This window comes from Monodelphis domestica, chromosome 7, assembly GCF_027887165.1.
Source record: "Monodelphis domestica isolate mMonDom1 chromosome 7, mMonDom1.pri, whole genome shotgun sequence".
Taxonomy (NCBI): Eukaryota; Metazoa; Chordata; class Mammalia; order Didelphimorphia; family Didelphidae; genus Monodelphis; species Monodelphis domestica.
In genome coordinates, this window is record NC_077233.1 from 213,849,083 (window position 1) to 213,867,946 (window position 18,864).

General features: G+C 38.0%; 1 protein-coding gene across 1 annotated transcript in view; it reads right to left on the reverse strand.

Annotated features, from left to right (window-relative positions):
* Positions 1–18,124, reverse strand: part of LOC100013114 (cytochrome P450 3A24-like) — a 62,430-nt gene extending 44,306 nt beyond the window's left edge. Inside the window, exons 1-3 of the mRNA XM_007498419.3 lie at positions 17,942–18,124; positions 7,144–7,237; positions 4,774–4,826 (exon numbers count right to left, since the gene is read on the reverse strand). Coding sequence (XP_007498481.1) covers positions 4,774–4,826; positions 7,144–7,237; positions 17,942–18,012 — 218 coding nt within the window. The 5' untranslated portion in view covers positions 18,013–18,124. The remainder of the gene's footprint in view (positions 1–4,773; positions 4,827–7,143; positions 7,238–17,941) is intronic.
* Between the last annotated feature and the right edge of the window lie 740 nt (positions 18,125–18,864).

The following is an 18,864-nucleotide window of genomic DNA, read 5'->3' on the forward strand; positions in this document are numbered from 1 at the left end:
TTTCTCCATATATCTATTAAGTCTAATTTTTCTAAGATTTCATTCAAATCTTTTACCTCTTTCTTATTTATTTTTTGATTTGCTTTATCTAAATTTGATTGTGGTAAGTTCAGGTCTCCCACTAGTATAGTTTTACTATCTATTTCCTCCTTCAACTCCACTAGTTTTTCCTTTAGAAATTTGGATGCTATACCATTTGGTTCATAAATGTTGATTACTGATATTTTCTCATTGTGTATATTGCCTTTTATCAGGATGTAGTTACCTTCCCTATCCCTTTTAATCAGATATATCTTTACTTTCGCTTTGTCAGATATCATTATTGCAACTCATGTCTTCTTTCTATCAGTTGAGGCCCAATAGGTTTTGCTCCAACCTTTAATTCTAACCTTGTGAGTGTCTACCCACCTCAAGTGTGTTTCTTGCAGACAGCATATGGTAGGATTTTGATTTCTAATACACACTCCTATTTGTTTTTGTTTTATGGGTGAGTTCATCCTATTCATGTTCAAAGTTATGATTGCCACTTGTGTATTCCCCAGCATTTTGAAATCCTCTCTTAGTTCTGTCTTTCTTCTTTTGCTATATGCTTTTAGATTAGTGGTTTGCTTTTGATCAGTTCCCCTAGTCCCCGCCCTTAATAAGTTTCCCTCTCTGCCCCCTCCCTTTTTGTTTCCTTCTTATTTTTTAAGGGTCTGTTAAGTTCCCTCCACCCTCTCTTTCTCTCCCCTTTTTTTACTCCCTACACCTCTATCCCCCCTTAGTTTTCCCTTCTTACTTTCCCTGTAGGGTAAGATAGATTTCAATACCCCAATGGATCTAGATGCTCTTCCCTCTCAGAATTAATTTCACTGAGAGTAAGGTTTAAGAATTACCTATTAGCACACTCTCTCCTTCTTATAATAATATTCTTCCCCTCCCTCCCATGTGTATCTTTGTGTGATAAAGATTATCCTATTTATTTTATTTCCTCAAGTATCTCTTGGTGCCATCTTCAATTCCCCCTTCCCTTTTTCTTTTTTTTTGCATATCATCTTATAGCCCTTATTACCCCAATCTCTTCTTGTGAATGATTCCTCTAATTATTATAATAGTGAATATAATTTTTGAGAGTTACAAATAACATTTTCCACATATACTAAAATAAATTATTTTATTTTATTGAAGCCCTTAAAGAAGAAAGTTTGAATAAAAAACCATTTACCCCATTTCCCTCTCTTTCTTATTTATCTTTTCATGTTTCTCTTGATCTTTGTGTTTGGATATCAAACTTTCCACTTAGTTCTGTTTCCACAAGTTCCAAAAACCTGGAAATCTTCTATTTTGTTGAATGCCCATACTTTCCCCCATAAATATATAGTTAGTTTTGATGGATATATGATCCATCATATATGGGTTGAAGACCCAATTCTCTTGCCTTTCTGAATATCATGTTCCAGGCCTTGCAGTCCTTTAGTGTGGAAGCTGCCAGGTCTTGTGTGATCCTGATTGGTGCTCCTTGGTATCTGAATTCTCTTTTTGTCTTCTTGTAGAATTTTCTCCTTAGCTTGAAAGCTCTGGAATTTGACAATTACATTCCTGGGTGTTGTCTTTTGAGGATTTAGTGTAGAGAGGTGTTCTATGAAGTCTTTCAATGTCTATTTTCAAGCTTTGTTCAAGAACATCAGGGCAGTTTTCTTGGATAATTTCTTGTAGTATGATGTCAAGATATCTGTTTATTTCTGGGTTTTCAGGTAGACCAATGATTCTCAAATTGTCTCTTTGTGCTCTGTTTTCCTGATGTGTCATCTTCTCAGTGAGATATTTTATGTTTTCTTCTATTTTATCAGTCTTTTGACTTTGCTTTATTAATTCTTCCTGTTTTACAAGTTAATTGGCTTCCAGTTGTCTAATTCTAGTCTTTAAGGACTGGTTTTCCTTTTCAGTTTGGTCTATCCTGCTTTTCATGGCTTCCAGCTGTTTCTCCAACTGGGAGTTCTTGTCCTTTAAACTGTTATTTTCTTTTTTAACTATTTCCCACTTTTCTTGCCAGAAGGCTTCCATCTTTTTGATAAGCTCCAATTTAAATTCTTCAAGAGTTTGTGGACAATTTCTATTTTTTTGGAAGGTTTTGGTGCCTTTATTTGTATTTCCTCTTCTATTTCCTCTGTTGCCTGGGTTTTTCCTTTGTAAAAATTTTCTAGGATCAACCCCTTCTTGTTTTCCTTGGTGTTGGGAAGTCGTTGTTCCTGGGCACTGTTTGCCATTACTCTGGAGGTTTTCCCCTCCCTTTCCAGTTAGAAACCTGAGTGAGATGGGCAGGCTCTCTGTATATGGAGCTAAGGAACAAGGATTTTGGCTGAGGCCAGCTCTCCAGTCTCTGCAGCTTCTGCCGTTTGCTGCCACTCTCTGTGCTATCTCCCTGCTGGAGCCCAAGGTTTGCACTCCTCAGCCTGGTAGGGCCTCAGGTCTAGCTGCTCTCAGGGGTAGGTCTTTGGTGGTCTCAGTCAGCTGCCAAGGACCCAGAGGTGCCCCCTCACTCGCTCCAGAGGTGCCCCTCACTCACTTGCTTATTCTGGTGCATGCTGGCTCTGACTCTGGATCCATAGGTTGGGTGCGGGAGGGTGGATCAACTCACTTTTTGGTGGAAGCCTTTTCACCCCCTTATGGTATGGAAATGCCCAAATCCCATGTGCCTTCAATGCTGTGCCCTACTGTATAATCCCTTTGTTCATATGAACTTGTTTTTTTTGGCTTTTTGAGGTAGTCTCTATTGGTAGGTGGTGAGGAGAGGAAGAGTCCTGTGTCTAGACTGCCACTATGTTTACCTGGAAGTCCAGTACCTGAGGTTCTTAACCTAAGTTTTGTGAACTTGTTTGTTTGTTTTTTTTTAATATTTGGATAATTTCAAAAATTTTAGTATTTCAATATAATTTAATTTCTTTGTAATCTATATATTTTATACATTTAAAAACATTTTTTTTTCTGAGAAAGGGTCCATGGGCTTCACCAGACTGCCAAAGAGGTCCATGATGCAACAATAAGAAAAAGCTAAGAACTCTGCTAAGAGAAAAATAACTCTCCTCATAGCCTTTTAAGGTTTATAAAACAAAATTATATTGACTGATTCCCTAAGATTGAAGACTGATCCTGGTCCTGGTCAGGTGAAGGGTCATTTATCAAATAACACATTCAAAGCCCTTTCTAAACAGTTATATCTTGCTTTCAGAGTAGAACTTGGAAGTCAAAGGACTTGAGCTCATCCCACACCTGCTGATACTAGTTGCAAGGTTTTGGGCAATTGAGTCCTCATCTATAAAATTAGAGTATTGGACTAAATGACCTATAAAGTCTCTTCTGGTTCTAAATCTATGAACTCATGAACCCTGTGAAATAGGTGATGAAAGCTCTAATATTCCTGTTTTTCCAGATAAGAGACTGGGGCACAAAACAGTAAAGAAATTTGCTATGGCTTATATTACTACTAAGGATTAGAACCAGGACTCAAATCCTGGATCTCCTGATTAAGTCCAGATTTTTTTTTCACCCACTGCCCATAAAGGAGATGCCAAAGATGGAGGTGGAGCCCTTAAATTTCTGACACAGTAGAAAGAGTCTTTGGTTTTAAGTCAGAAGAACTGAGTTCAAATTCTGACTCTGAGACTAACTGTATTACCTTGGGCAAGTTATTTAATCTCTCTGTCTGCTTCTTCATCTGTAAAATAAATACATGGAACTAAATAATCTCTGAGATCCTTTCAGTTCTAACTGTATTAACATAAAATTGATAGCCTAAAATAGAAATTATTCAAGGATACAGCCTATCATTTTAATTTTTATTTCCCCAGTACCTGGCACGTAATAGGTGCCTAATAAATGTTTGAGAATCTATTAAAAATTAGCATGACTCCAGAGGGAATTTTAGAGGTAATCAGGGGGTATGGAAAATATCCCCCACCATGACTAGCTGTTGTTCTTTATTCTCATTATCTGTTTTTCCAATAAATCCATACTCTTTGGCCTCTGGTTACATGCATTTCTCAGCAAGCAGTTCTGAAAAATATTAACTCCAGTTTTGAAGATGTTTTGTTTTCTCTCTACAGGAGACTACAGAAAATGTACATTCCAACAGCAAAGGCAACACAATCAGAAACAGGATGAAGTTAGGGGGCTGTGGTCAAAGAGTAATCCTTTTTCTAAAATAAAAATTGGCCTTTGCTGAAATGATTGTGCCACAGCCTAAGTAGCAGTGCTCCACAAGGACTGGGTTCCTCAGTTGCTGGTGTAACTGATGGCATCTGTCCTCCTCTCTCCTCAGAGCCCTCCCTTTACCCTCAGTACCTAGTGTGCTTGGCCTCATATACTTAGCTTTAGCTGTTATTGTGCTATTATTATGGAATCATATTTGAGATGGATGGGTTTTTAGCATGAGGTCCAGTAAGGAGAAATGAGTGTCCAACTATCAATGGTCATGGAGGTAGTAAGACAGAGTACTGGGATTCAAACCCAGAACATGATTTCAAAATCCGCTGCTATTTCCAAAATGCTATTCCAAAATTTCATTATCTATTTGTTGAATTCTTTCTCATCTTTTAAGGTCAAACATAAACATGGCCTCTCCCTTGCCTTTCTGTTAACTTACAAACAATAACCTTTCCATTTGTCCCTCATGCATCATTTGCTACATAACTTTCCAAACAAATTTATTTATCCAATAATATTGTGTCAAACTTATATGTGTTTATATCTTAGACCAAAAGGTCTATGAGGTCAGGGACCACCTTTTATACTTACCCCCACATTTTGCCATATTTCTGAAAACATTGCTTGTCAAACTCCAAAATTCCCTGGAGAAGAATTAAAGTAGATTAGACAATGGGAAGGATGTAGATTTTTTGAACTGGCACCATGGGCATCATACCAAGGTCACCAGACATGTTTGAGTATGATTATCTCATGTAACATCCTTGTTTTATAAAAAGGCAGAGAACAATCTATGCTCCCTAGATTCTTCATAAATGATTTCAGTAGGAATTAAGAAAGGAAGTGGAGATTCCTCTTACTCGTTTCTCATGTGCATGATTTTTTTAACTTAAAAAGAGTTTTCAGGTAACAAAGTTTTCGTTTCATTTGTCTGTCCCACTTGCTCCATCTTCCTCCTGAACTAATTGAAAAAAAATGCTTCAATACATGTCTACATAGTTCAGCAAGACAAATCATCCACATCAAAGGATTTAGAGACAAGATGTGCTTAGAGATCATCTAGGCCAGAGGTTATTAACCTGAGGTCCACAATTTTGTTTTTAAAAATATTTTGGTCACTGCTTTTCTTTCTAATCCTACATATTTAGCATTTCAAAATAGTACTGTGAGGAGGAATCCACAGGCTTCATCAGACTGCCAAAAGGGATGATGACACAAAACAGATTTAGAATCCCTGAATTAGGTTATCTCCTTAATTTATTGAAAGGGGCACCTATCCATGTATTTCTTTCATTATTTCAGTCCTGTCTGATTCTTCATGACCCATTTGGGATATTCTTGGCAAAGACACTAGAGTAGTTTGCCATTTCTTTCTCTAATTCATTTTACAGATGAGGGAATGAGCAGAGTTAAGTGACTTGCCCAGGGTCACATAACTGGTATCTAAAGCTGGATTTGAACTCAGGAAGATGAGTCTTCCTGCCTCCAGGCAAGGCACACTCTCCACTGTGCCACCTAGCATGTATTTCTGTAGGATCTTGTAATAATTAGCATGGATACTGAATCTGAATGGCCAGTTTAACTCAAGAAGTGTCACTAACTAGCAATAGATAGATCATTATAGAGATTAGAAGCCAAGCCAATAACTGCCAAGCACACACTGTCCAGAGTATAGTATATGAATTAAGCTATATCATAGTTATAGTATAATATTAGGTAGCTACTGTAATGGCTAAGGGATAGTCTTAGAGTCAGGAAGTCCTCAGTTCAAATCCCACCTTGGACATATAGTGCCTGGATGACTTTGGACAAGCATACTCTATATCTCAATGCCCCCCAACAACTCCCTTAAACTACATTGTAAAGTAGATACTGATTTGCATTAGTAGAGAGTTTCTTCCCAAGGGGTTCCTTATGTCCATAAAATCACAGCTGTGGTCCCCCAAAACCTCAAAGTTTAGGGCATAGGGAGTATATGGCAGGGTACTAGAAAAGAGAAATATCGAGGTTCTTTGGTTTGCCCCCATCTGATTGGGGGACTTCTGAAATGATTCTTTTCTTCATCTTAGTGACTGAGGAGGAGATGATGCAGCTGAAGGATCAAGTAATGATGCGATCATAGATTAAGAGCTATGAGAGACCATAGAGGCCATCCAGTCCAGTGCCTCTCCTTACAGATGAGGAAGCAGAGGCATGACTTGCAGAGAGTCACACAGAGTAGGAAGAGTCAGAGGTGAAATCTGAACCAAGGTTTTGTTGACTCCAGGTCCAAGTCTCTCCAATAACTGCCCACATTTATATACTGATTTGAATTTATAAACTACTCTACCCCTAACCTTATGGAGAGGTAAATAATGAAAATATTTTATCATTTCATTTCATAGATGAGCAAAGAGAATATAAGAGAGATTCAGTGATTTAGCCCTGATTTATTTATTTATTTATTTATTTTTTGGTTAATTAATCATGTCTGACTCTTTGTGACCCCAACTGGAATTTTCTAGGTAAGGATACTTGAGTGGTTTTCCACTTCCTTCTCCAGCAATGATGAGGAAATTGAAGCAAACATGAAGTGACTTGCCTAGGGTTACACAGATATTAAATGTCTGAGATTGGATTTGAACTCAAATTCTCTTGACTCCAGAGCTGACACTGCTTAGCTGCCTCTTAACTCAGGGCTAAAGAGTTTAAACTAAGGGCTTCAAACCAATACACCATATAGACTCCAGAGAACCAAATGTTGTTTTCTTTTGGTATCTTCAAAAACTTAGTCTTCCAATCTTGTCTCTAGTTTCGGTTGGTAGATCCCTGGCTCCCTATCTCCCTGATCTCCAAATCTTCCTTTTCAAGGTAGTCCATAATAAAATTCTGGTGGGGAGATACAAAAAGTGAAGAAACAGGATGGGCTCCACAATCACAGCACTGGTAAGGAAAGATTTTCTGCTGAATACTCATATTCACCTTGCGATATTCTAGGAATGTCCCAAAGAATGGAAGAGGCCTTGGTCCAGGAATACCCAATTTCTTAAAAATCCCATATGGCCAGATTCCATATCTGTAATATGAAGAAAAGGAAATAAGCACAGATAATAATAACTAGTTTTTGTTTTCTATTTCTAGTTATACATAATGTGCGATATTATATATAATCTGTATGTATTATATTTTTATATCACTTTAAAATTTGCAAAACTCCTTATAAATATTATGTCATTTGATCCTCACAAAAGTACTGGTAGATATTATTATCCTCATTTTGCAGTTGAGGATACCAAGTCAGAGAAAGATTGTGTTAAGACTTGCCCAAGTTACAATCTAGTAAGTATGAGTGTCTGGATTTGAACACTGAACATTTGAATTCCTAACTCTGGGTTCAGAGTTCTCTCTATCCACTGTACCACCTGGTTGCTTCCACAAATATTCTTCATTGAACAAATTCAATAACCAAATTGCTTTCTCTTTTTCTTTCTTTTTTGCTATCATTTTTTACTACACACTATTACTGGTGACATTTTGGTTTTTAGTGGAATCTTTAGGTTGAAAGAAATGTTATTAAATTATATCACCTTGTAAAAATATTGAGTATAAATAAGTGGTCTATATATTGCTTTAGGGTATAATTTCATTAATCATTACAACTTAACTATAATATGTTGGGATCCAAACTAACCAAAACCCAGGTTATTGTTGCTTTCTTTCTTTCTTTCTTTTTTTTTTGAAAACCCTTATCTTCCATCTTGGAGTCAATACTGTGTATTGGCTCCAAGGCAGAAGAGTGGTAAGGGCTAGGCAATGGGGGTCAAGTGATTTGCCCAGGGTCACACTGCTAGGAAGTGTCTGAGGCCACATTTGAACCCAGGACCTCCAGTCTCTAGGCCTGGCTCTCAATCAACTGAGTCACCCAGATGCCCCCATTTTCTCTCCTTTCTTAAGGGCTTCTATTTTGATTCACAGTCTTCCTCACTATCTCAACTCCCACTCTTATACTTAGGGAATTTAATTTACATGTTAATTATCTCTTCAAATATAATTGTTTCCCAGTTCATCAGTCTCCTTAAACCCCATTTCCTACACATTCACTTTGATATACCATGAATTTATGGGGATAATCAGCATCATTCATAAATATTCCTCTTCCACAATGTATAATTCTGAAATTTTTCTCTTTAACATATCCCTTCCGTTTCTTTCCTTGCACCTCAAACTTTCTACTTTTCATACTCTCTGCAACCTCTGGTCAGCCTACTCTGCCTCATTCTCTGAAGTCGTTGCCTTAACTCTGCCTTTATTTTTATCCTTTTGACCCTAGAGTTAACCAGTTCAACTTTTGTTTCCCTTTATCCTTGATTCCCATGCCTTCTTGTCCAATGATTGCTCATTCATTTCTAAACCCGATTCCTGTATCAATCCTACCACTTGCCTTCTTCAATCCTACACTCATGCAAATGGACAAAGATCGAAGTCACATAGTTGTGCTGACTGGGATCACTGGACATTCATGTTATCCAATAATCTCATGTTCACTACTTACTCATCCCTAATTGACTATCATACTCCCAATTAAGAGTTGTTCTAAACATTTTCTGCTTTGAATGCCCTCTTCCTCTTCTTTTTTTTATTTCACTGGAAAAATGAAGCTGTCATGAGCTCCTCCTCCCCAGTTCTATGTTTCAAATCAACTAAGCATCTCCTCACCCCCATTCTCTGCTAAAACACCTTTTCTGTCCTTGATCCTTAGGGATCTTACTCTTGTTTATCTCTTCTCCTTCCCTAATTTTGAATCTTGATCCACTGGCTGCTTCCCTGCTGCTCTCAAATAATGCCCAGCTTAAAAAAAAACTCTCTTTTAACCCTACTGTCACTTCATCCTCCTTTTCATAAACAAACTCCTAGAAAAAGCTTTTTGTCTTGTCTCTACTTTTCAACCTAGCATTCATGTCTCTTGGAAATCAGGATTCTCATCTGGAACTATTCTCTAAAAGGTTAACAATCATTCCCTTATTGTGAAATCTAATCGTCTTTTTCAATTCTCAGCTTTTTCTAGATTTCTTTAGCATTTTACATTATTGCCTCTCTCTTCCTTCTAGACACTCTCCTGCCCAAATTTTAATGAAACTTTCCTGGTCCTTCTACCAATTTGACTGATACTTCTCATTCTTCTTTACAGAATTCTCATCCACCTCCCTCTACTTATAAATGGTTACCACTCAAGAGAACTGCTTTAGATTTTCTTCTTTTTTTTTCCCCTGTAGTCTCTCTCTAGGTGATTTCAGCAGCTTCCATGGTACAACTACCTTACCTATTTAAATGACTCCCAGATATACACATATAGCTCTTATTTCCCTCAAGACCTCTCACATGATCTCTAGTCCCAAGCCTTCAGTTGACTGTTGAACATTTCCACAGGCCTATGAATTTAAAGATTTCCAAAACCAGTATAGAGGACAGTGTGGGGACTTTTGAGTCAGACAGGCTTAGGTTCAAATCCTTCCTTAGCCACATTATATCTACAATCCTGGGCAAATCATTCAAACTCCTCAGTTTTCTTATGTCAAAAGAGGAAGATGGTCTAGATGATGTCTTATATTCCTTTAAGGCCTAAATCTATGATTCAAAGATTTTGTGATCTTTAACATCCCTCCCCATTTAACTTTCTTTTTTCTGTTGCTAGAACCACCATTTTTCCACGGACCAAAGTTACCGATGTAGGAATCATTCCTGATTCTCTCCTTGCCCTCCCACCTATTCTATATCCAGTCAACTACCAAGACATACCAATTCTATCTTCACAACATCTCTCCCTTGCCTCACTCTGTCCTCACCTACACCAAAATGTCTTTAGGTCAAGCCCACAGCCCCTCTCATTTGGACAAGTATACCAGACTTTTCATTGATCTCCACTACTGGGCCTGGAGAGTAGATACCAGGAAAGAACACTAGCTCTGAAGGAGGATCTGGGCTCAAATACCAGCTCTGGGTGTGACAGGCAAATCACTTAACCTCTCAATATCTGTTTCCTTATCTATAAAACTAGATTCATTCACTAATTATATTCCTAGACCTAGCACAGTGCCTGGCAAAGGGAGGTATTTAACTGATTCTGAAATCTCAACTCTAAATCTATGAATTATGGAAGAATAGATAAAAGGGGGAGGAGAGAGGGAGCACATTCCAAGCACTGGGAACAGTGTTAGTAAAGCTAGAAACAAGCAAGCACTGGGCATATTGGGAGACAAAGAATATTCTACTTTTGCTATAGTATAACATGTATTATATTTAAAAAGTTATATATGCTATGTTATATGGGTGTTATATATGCTATATATAACACAAATATATTATAGTATATATATATACATATATATATATATATAGAGAGAGAGAGAGAGACATATATACTATAGTATGAGAAGGAGGATAGCAGTATAAAATAAGACTGGAAAGATGGGAGTGTCAATGCCAGATTACCAAAGGCCTTGAATGCCAAACAAGGGAGTTTAAAGATTCCAGAGACAGTAGAGAGTCAATTAAGATTTTCCAAGTAGAAATATCACATCCCAACCTGTGTATAAGGAAGACTTCTGGAAGAGGTATGAAGAATGAATTATGTGGGTGAAGTAAGGAAAGCTAACTGGAAAGAACTCTTTGGAGGCTGTTGCTGTCCAAGTGGGGAGTACTGAGAGAGGAGTGGCAGTGGGAATACAGAGAAAAAAAATCGATGGATGGATGGATGGATGAATGGATGGATGGATGAATGGATGAGTGGATGGACAGACAGATGAACAGATGGATTGATGAATGGATGGATGAGACACTGTTGAGGCAGAATTTATAGAACTTGGCAACTGATTGCATTTGAGAGGGAAGCAAAAGAGTCAAAATTAACAGTTTTCTTAGGTTCCCAATTCTACTTACAAACTCCATCTCCATCCCTAAGCACCCAACCCATCCAAGCAGATAATCTCCATTTCTGTTTTGTTGATCTCTAGATCATCCCATATTAACCCTTTCATTTTTCTAGCTCAATAAATTCCTAAAAAATTGCTACTTCCCTTTGCCCATATTTTCCTTCTCCCATTTCTCAGAGTAAGATGTTTCTATTTCCTTGACAGTGGTAATTGAGTCTTTCTCCCACCTGAACCATCCCCCACAAAAAACCCACAAAGGTCTTGGTCTCATTAAGTAGACAGCATGCCATACTGGAAAATGTACTGGCTCTAGAGTCAGAGAATTGTGGTTCAAATCTTACTTCTGATGTTACTATCTTATATGACCTTGAGCTAATCACTTAACTTCCTTGGGTTCTAGTTTCCTCCCTTATAAAATGAATGGGATACAGGACTAGAATGGTTGGAAAGGACATCAGAGGCCATCTAGCATTTTTAGAAATGAGGAAGCAGAGGCACAAAGAGATTAAATGATTTGACTAGCCCCACACAGGTAGAAAGCATTGGAAGAGGAATTTAATCTTAGTCCATTGACTCAAGGTAGTGGGGAAGGGTTGGATTACATGTACCTATAAGGCCCCTTCTAGCTTAGATATATAAAGCTGTGGCTTTAGGTCTCCTGAAGACCCTCATTCCATTAGTTTAGGCATTTTTCATCAAGGGTCTATGAACTTCATTTTTTAAAATGCTTTGATTACTGCATTTCCATACAATTGGTTTATTTTAGAAGCTTATGTATTTTATTTTATGCATTGAAAAACATTCTGAGAAGTGTTCACTATATTGCCAAAAGAAACCACAAAACATAAAAAAAGGTTAAGGACTCCTACATTAGCTACTCCCTCTATATCTTGGATCTTCAACCCTATGTCTCCACTAGCTTCCGTAATCCTACTGCTATCAATAAAACTAGACATTTATATTGTCCTTTTAAAGTCTGCAAAGCACTTTACATACATTATCTAAATGTGCTCAAGTCTCTGATATCCTAAAACAAACTTCTTTTAACTCTGAGATTGTTTTTCCCCATCATGCCTCTCCTTCTCTGACTGTCTGTCTGTCTGTTTCTCTCTCTCTCTCTTCCCTTCCCCCCTCCTTTATCTCTGCCTCTTTCTCCTTTCATTGCTGATTTACTTACTTGGTCTCTCCCTGATGTTTTTTCCCTAGCAGTGACCTCAACCACTAAATCCAAGTTTGTAGCAGTCCACCCCTAGCTATGGGCAAGGGAAACAGTTGGTATGTACAGATTGCCTTAGAAGAGAGCATGCTCAGTCTTGAGCATCCTCAGTATTGCACGTGGCTGGGAAAGCCTCTGACCCTTGACCCCAGCTTCTCCCAGGTTAGGCGGGAACACAGGTTTCTTTGTGCTCACCTGGTTAAGAGAAACCACACCTATACCTTGTCATTAACCAATGATAATCATCCCTATGTACTGTGTATATTTGCATATCAAAGAGATTAAATAGGGCCCGGCCAGCTCCACCTTTCTCTCTTCTACTCTTCCTCCCTTCCAGCTCGCACTGATGCCTGTCCTTGCTGGAGCCTGGCCTTTGGCCAGGCTCCATCTTTAATCTTTCTCTATCATCTCTCCAACCTGTGTGGTATTAAATCTGGATCTCTGGACTGATATAAGCCTTCGGAATAGTCCATTGATCAGAGCTTGGCTGTGGCTCATTGACAATTAATAAGGCATGCATTTGTGACTCATTCCTGCCACCTCATATCTCTAATTCGACTCCATCATCCCCCTCGTGGTATCTAAAACTTCTATCCTTTCTCTATCTTCCTACCTTAAAGCTTCTCTCTCCCCTTTGAGGAAGCTTTAAAGTTCAAAGCTGCAAAAGTAGGGATGGAATGCCATCTCCTGACTTTCAGATCAGTGCTTTTTCCCTATTATGTAGGTAGACTTAACCAAAACTCCTTTCTCCAAGATCAAGGGTGACCTCACTAACCAAATGGGCTTTTTGAAAAATATCTTATTCTTTTGGTGCTTTTAATGGCATTTAACACTCCCAACCAGTCCTTCCTGAAAGCATTCAATTCCCATGGCTTTCCTTAGTCTTTTATTATAAAATCCTCATTTGATTATTTCTTGATTAAATTCCCCAAACATATACCAAGCAATTGATAAAGACCAGGCACTGTCTGGGAATACAAAGATAAAAATAAAAGTCCCTACCCTTAAGGAACTTACATTTTTCTGGAGGAATACAATACATATACAAGTAAATACAAAATAATTTCCTAGATTTCTGATTGCACTTCCTGTCTCCATCAATTTCTCTCTTCTTTGAGTATCCCCAAAAGCTTTGCTCTTTATATATAAGATATATATATATATATATATATATATATATATATATATATATATATATATAACCTATAATAATCTCATCTACCTTCATGGTTTCAATTATATAGGTCTATATATTTGAGGTAGCAAGGGTACACAATGTATGGAACATTGGACCTGGAGTCAGGAAGTCATAAATTCAAATCCTGCCTCAAGCTAGTTGTGTAACCCTGGGTGAGTCACTTAACCTAGGTTTTCCTGTTTCAATTGTAAAATAGTTATAACCATTATGACACCACTCTCTCAGGATTGTAAGGATAAAATGGACTATTTGTCAAGAATTTAGCACAGTGTATGACACATAGCTTGGGATGAGATAACAGGAAGAGAAAGATTAGTTTGCATTTTGTAGATTTTCAGTACTTATAACAAATTCAGTACTGGAGGTAAAGGCTAAGGAAATCAGGAATTTAACTATGGAGGTAAATGATGCCATCAGAATATGGTGGCAAGACTAAATGCTTAATAAATGCCTGCTTCCTTCTTTCCTTCATTAATAGCTCTAGAACTTGGAAGGAATTTTAGAGATGATTCTTTACCCAACCCCCTCATTTTATAGATAAGGAAACTGAGACCCAAGAAGATTAAGAGATCTGCCCAAGTTCATACATAGCTAGTATACATGAGAGGTGGCTATGGAGTCCTCTGGTGGCAGAATGAAGATCTCTTGCCATCATACTCTGATACCATCCCTTACCTCCATGGTTTGTTTTTAATTTTAAAATATTTTCCATGTCAATATAATTTTTAATAATAGACTTCCAACATGTTGTTATCCATGTTCTCTCCTTCCCTGCCACTCCTCCCCCCTCCCAAGATAGCAGGTAATATGATATATGTCATACATTTACCTCCATGGTTAAATTCCCCATGTTCGAAGCCCTTATTTCCAGTTCTGAATTTGCTATGCTGTCCTCAACATCTCTACCTAATTACTCCATCAGCAAAACAGAAATTATTCTTTTTTTCCTTGTTGCCTCAATACAAACTCAACTGTAACTTAGTCCTTCATCTTCACTATTTCTGCTAATGGCATGAGAATTCTCATACTAGACTGGAAATCTTGCTTGTAGTTTTCTTTCTCTCCTACTCCTCTCTCCAGTTTAGTTCAATATCATTCAAATCCATTCCTTTTCCATTTCCACTTAATTTCATCTTACCTGGGAAAGATTATCAATTGAAATTTTCTTCTATTGTTTCCCTTTCTATTCTTCCCAAATGCTTCTACAAATATTTAACCTTGGAAAGAACTTAGGAGATTCAAAGTTTTATAAAAGTCATGCAATCTGGAATTATGCCCAAAGAGTTATAAAAGTTTGTATATTCTTTGACTCAGCAATATCACTATTAGGTTTATTTCCTAAAATGATCAGGGAAAAAGAAAAAGAACCAATATGTTCTAAAATATTTATTTAATCTTTGTGGTGACAAAGACCTGGAAATTAAGGAAGGCCCATCATTTGGGGAAATGGTTGGCTTATCATTATGATGGAATACCCAAAAAATAATGAGTATGTTAATTTTTTTTAAATCATAGAAAGACCTACATAGAATTATGAAGAGTGAAATGAGCAGAATTTAGAAAATATTATATATAGCAACAAATATAGTTTGAAGAACAACTTATAGGTGCACATCTCCAGAGAAAGAACTGATAAATAGAAACAAGCAAGACATAGTTTTTAAATATATATATATATATATATATATATATATATATTTATCAAATCATGCCTTCCCTAGTGAGGGGAGGGGAGATGAGGGAGATACCTGGGAACTTTAATGTCACAAATAAATTGGTTAATTAAAAAATAAACTATGTGTTTTATATATTACATATATAAACTTTCAAAGCTAAAAAAGGAAACATTTAATAAAGGTTGATTGATTGATTGATTGATTGATTGAAGGACTTTTATGTTTGTATATCCAGAGATTAGCATAGTACCTGGCACATACTGACTAGACATGTGTTGTTCTATTGACCATGACCCTGAGCAATTCCCCTCACCTCTTTCAGACTCAGTTTTCTCTTTGTAAAATGGGAATAACCATACCTCCTGGAGTTAAATGGAGTTAGATGAAATAATGAACAAGAAAGCTCTGAAGTGCTATAGACTTCTGTTGACTTTATTAACAAAGCCCTCTTCCTCTCATATATCAATGTGGGATGGAAGTGACCCTTGGGTTCTTAAAGGCTAAATTAATGGAGCTCAGCTTTGGCAATTCCTAGGAAGCTGGAAAATCTGTAAGTCCAGCCCTGTAATGAGCCCATCTGCCACTTAGTTCCAGCCCAGCCAAGTTTGAAGAGGCTTATTGCAAAGTTGGCTGCAAGGGGACACATTTTTTTTTTGATCAGGCACTCATGATGACCCTTTACTGGACCAGAAAGGGTTTGTGATCTATCACAGTGAAGGAGAGGCCCACACAAATAAAATCACAGGTTGTTTATCTATTAAAGCATGAAGAGATATAATTATTAATAGCATATGTTTTATCTGTCCTATAGGAAAGCAAATTCCCATAGACATTTACTAAATGTTTAACAGAATTGAATAAGGCAATCCAAGCCACTTGAATAGGGAGTGCTGGCCCTCTCTCTAAGGGTCATCCTTTTAACTCAAAGGAACCTTAAAAGTCATCTAGTCCAATCCCTTTTATTTACCTCTCTGAAGCCCATAAATGATTTTTACCAAGGTCATAGAGTCCTCTGACTTCAAATCTAGACACTAAGGCACCTTAAGTTCTTCCTTCACAAATTATTTATTATATATTATAATATTTGATATATTATAATATATATACAATCCTACATTGTCATTCCTCTCTTACAGATGAGGAACCTGACGTCAGACGTCAGTCATTTGCCCTTTGCCCATCAGTGACAGAGCTGGTAATATGAACTCAATTCACCTGAGTCTAAATTTAGAGACGTGGTACCAAAATAGAGGCTTCCAAGACTAGTTCAAGACTAGTTTCCAATTACCCATCAGGGACTGCCCCACCTTTACCTCTTCATCTTTCCTACCTGGCCCTTTATTACCCTTTTAAAAAATTCATTTTAAAATGTTGTTGCAAATTCTCTCTCTCAATGCAGCCCTTCCTTACCCACTGAAAAGGCAAGCAATAAGATATCCATTATACATAGGAAGTTTTACAAAACATGTTTCCATATTAGCCATCTTTGAGCTTCTTGTGAAGAGGCACCATTCTTTGCTTTTCTTTCTATCTCCAGCACCTAGTACAATCATGTCCAATTCTTTCTGACCTCTTTTTGGGATTTTCTTGGCAAAGATACTAGAATGGGTCACCATTTCTTTCTGAAGCTCATTTTATATGTGAGGAAACTGAGGCAAATAGGATTAAGTAACTTGTCCAGGGTCATACTGAGTAAGTGTCTCAGTATATAGTTGAACTCAGGTCTTCCTGGTGCTGCACAGCACAACTTAGCTGCCCCTATCTAGTACATAGTATGTGTTGAATAAATGGTTGCTTGTTGAAATGAATTCCTCCTTTCTAAGAAACATCAAGAGTGACAATTCAAAAGTCCTATGAGCTAAGGGACCATAAAGACCAGTTTTCTAGGTGGTAGTGCCAAAAAAAAAAAGGAGCCAGCACAGTCCACTGGAAACAGCATTCATTCTAGAACCAGACTAGAGATGCCCGGTTTAAATCCAGTCTTTGCTCCTTCCTACCCGTTTGACTTTCCGTGAGTCCTCTAAGCTCAGGGATCTTGGACTCCTCAGTAGTTAAGATGAGAGTTGGACTAGATAATAAATTCCCTTCCCTCTGGTCTAAGAACAAGGTGCTAGTTTTGGTTGCAAGAAGACATGGTTCAGGAGAATGGATAGAGAAGCAGAACTGGAGCCAGGACAGTCAAGTTCTCATATGATCTCAGACACTCCTACAAGTCGCGAATCCCCAATTGCCTAGCTCTTAAAGATCTTCTGCCTTGGAATCAATACTTAGTATCTCTTCTAAGACAGAATGTAAAGCTTTGAGTAAAAAAAAAAAAAAGATGGGTCCAAATTCTCAAATTCCACCTTGACATTTATAAGCTTGTGGCCCTGGCCATGTCCCCTAACTTCTCCGGGCCTCAGTTTCCTCACTTGTCAAATAAAAGATTTGGAATCTATGCTCACCCCAGATCTAAAAGCACAGGAAAGGGAAAATCCATATTTGATATGATGTGACTTCCCCTAGCTCGGAACTTCCTCATGCTTTCTGTGGGAGAGAGTTCAGGCTTGTTTTCTTGTTCCTCCCTCTTTCTTGGAGTCCCTCCTTCCACAGCACTTCTCTCAGTGCTAAAGGCTAATCACCAAAATGTGGGAGGGGTGGAAAGCCTAATCTGTGGCGAATAGAAGGTGTTGGCTCCCCCAGGATAGCGAGTTCCGCCTTTAGTCATTTTCTTAACCCAAATCCCAACTTTGGGACAGAAATAAAGAGAGAGTAGACTTACAATATCAGCAGAGTGACAAAAGCCACTAGCAAAGTCCAGGTTTCCGTGGATAAGCCAGAATAGGAAGTCATGCTTGCAGTCAAGTGAGCCAGGCTCCAACACTTGTGCTGCTGTTGGGGAGGGAGTCCCGACAGCTTTAAAAAATAAGTCTTTCGGGGTGTGCCTGTCTTTTGCAACTGGTCACGTGGTGACACCCTCGTGTTTCCTGCAGCTGTTGAATTTCTCTTAACCTTTGTTTCCAAAAGGCAAAAGTTACAAAACAATTTGCTTGTCTCAATGCAGAGCTGGTCGATTTGGTAGAGGAAATGACTTCAGAGATCATGAACAACAAGCCCAGGTTAGGCGACTTGTCCATGGTCACAGAGCTAGAAAATACTAGAGATGGTATTTGAGCCCTTGTTCCTCTAGCTCCAGATGCAGGACCTTTTCTATGGCATTTTAAAAAGCCTGCTTTCTTTTGGAAACTTTGTGTTACTTCCTGCAGCCCTGAAATTCCCCATGCCTTGCCTTTTAGAAGAGTTAAACCCAGTTCCCCTACATTTTCCCGATTCCCTCCACTGTCCCTAGATCTGTTCCTGAAATGACAGCTCAAGCAGCTAAGGATCTCAGAGCTAAGAGGGTGGGGTTTGCCAATGCAGTCGAGCAGAACTGAGAGCCATAAGCACCTTGACAAACACAAGAGCGCTGATTGTAGTCAACAAAAAGGAATCTGAATTTTGAGGTTACCACCTGTGAGCCAAAGGAGCAAAAGAAAGGGTGTGTGTGTGTGTTTACCCTTTTCTTTATTTTTGCAAAACTGCAGTTTATCATTAGAGATGCCACTTTTTAAAGTGAAGGTTTAGTAGTAATATTTGCAGTGATAGACTGACTGTGATACAAGGTAGTTTGTTTGTTTTTCATGCAAAATATATTTCAATGTTAGC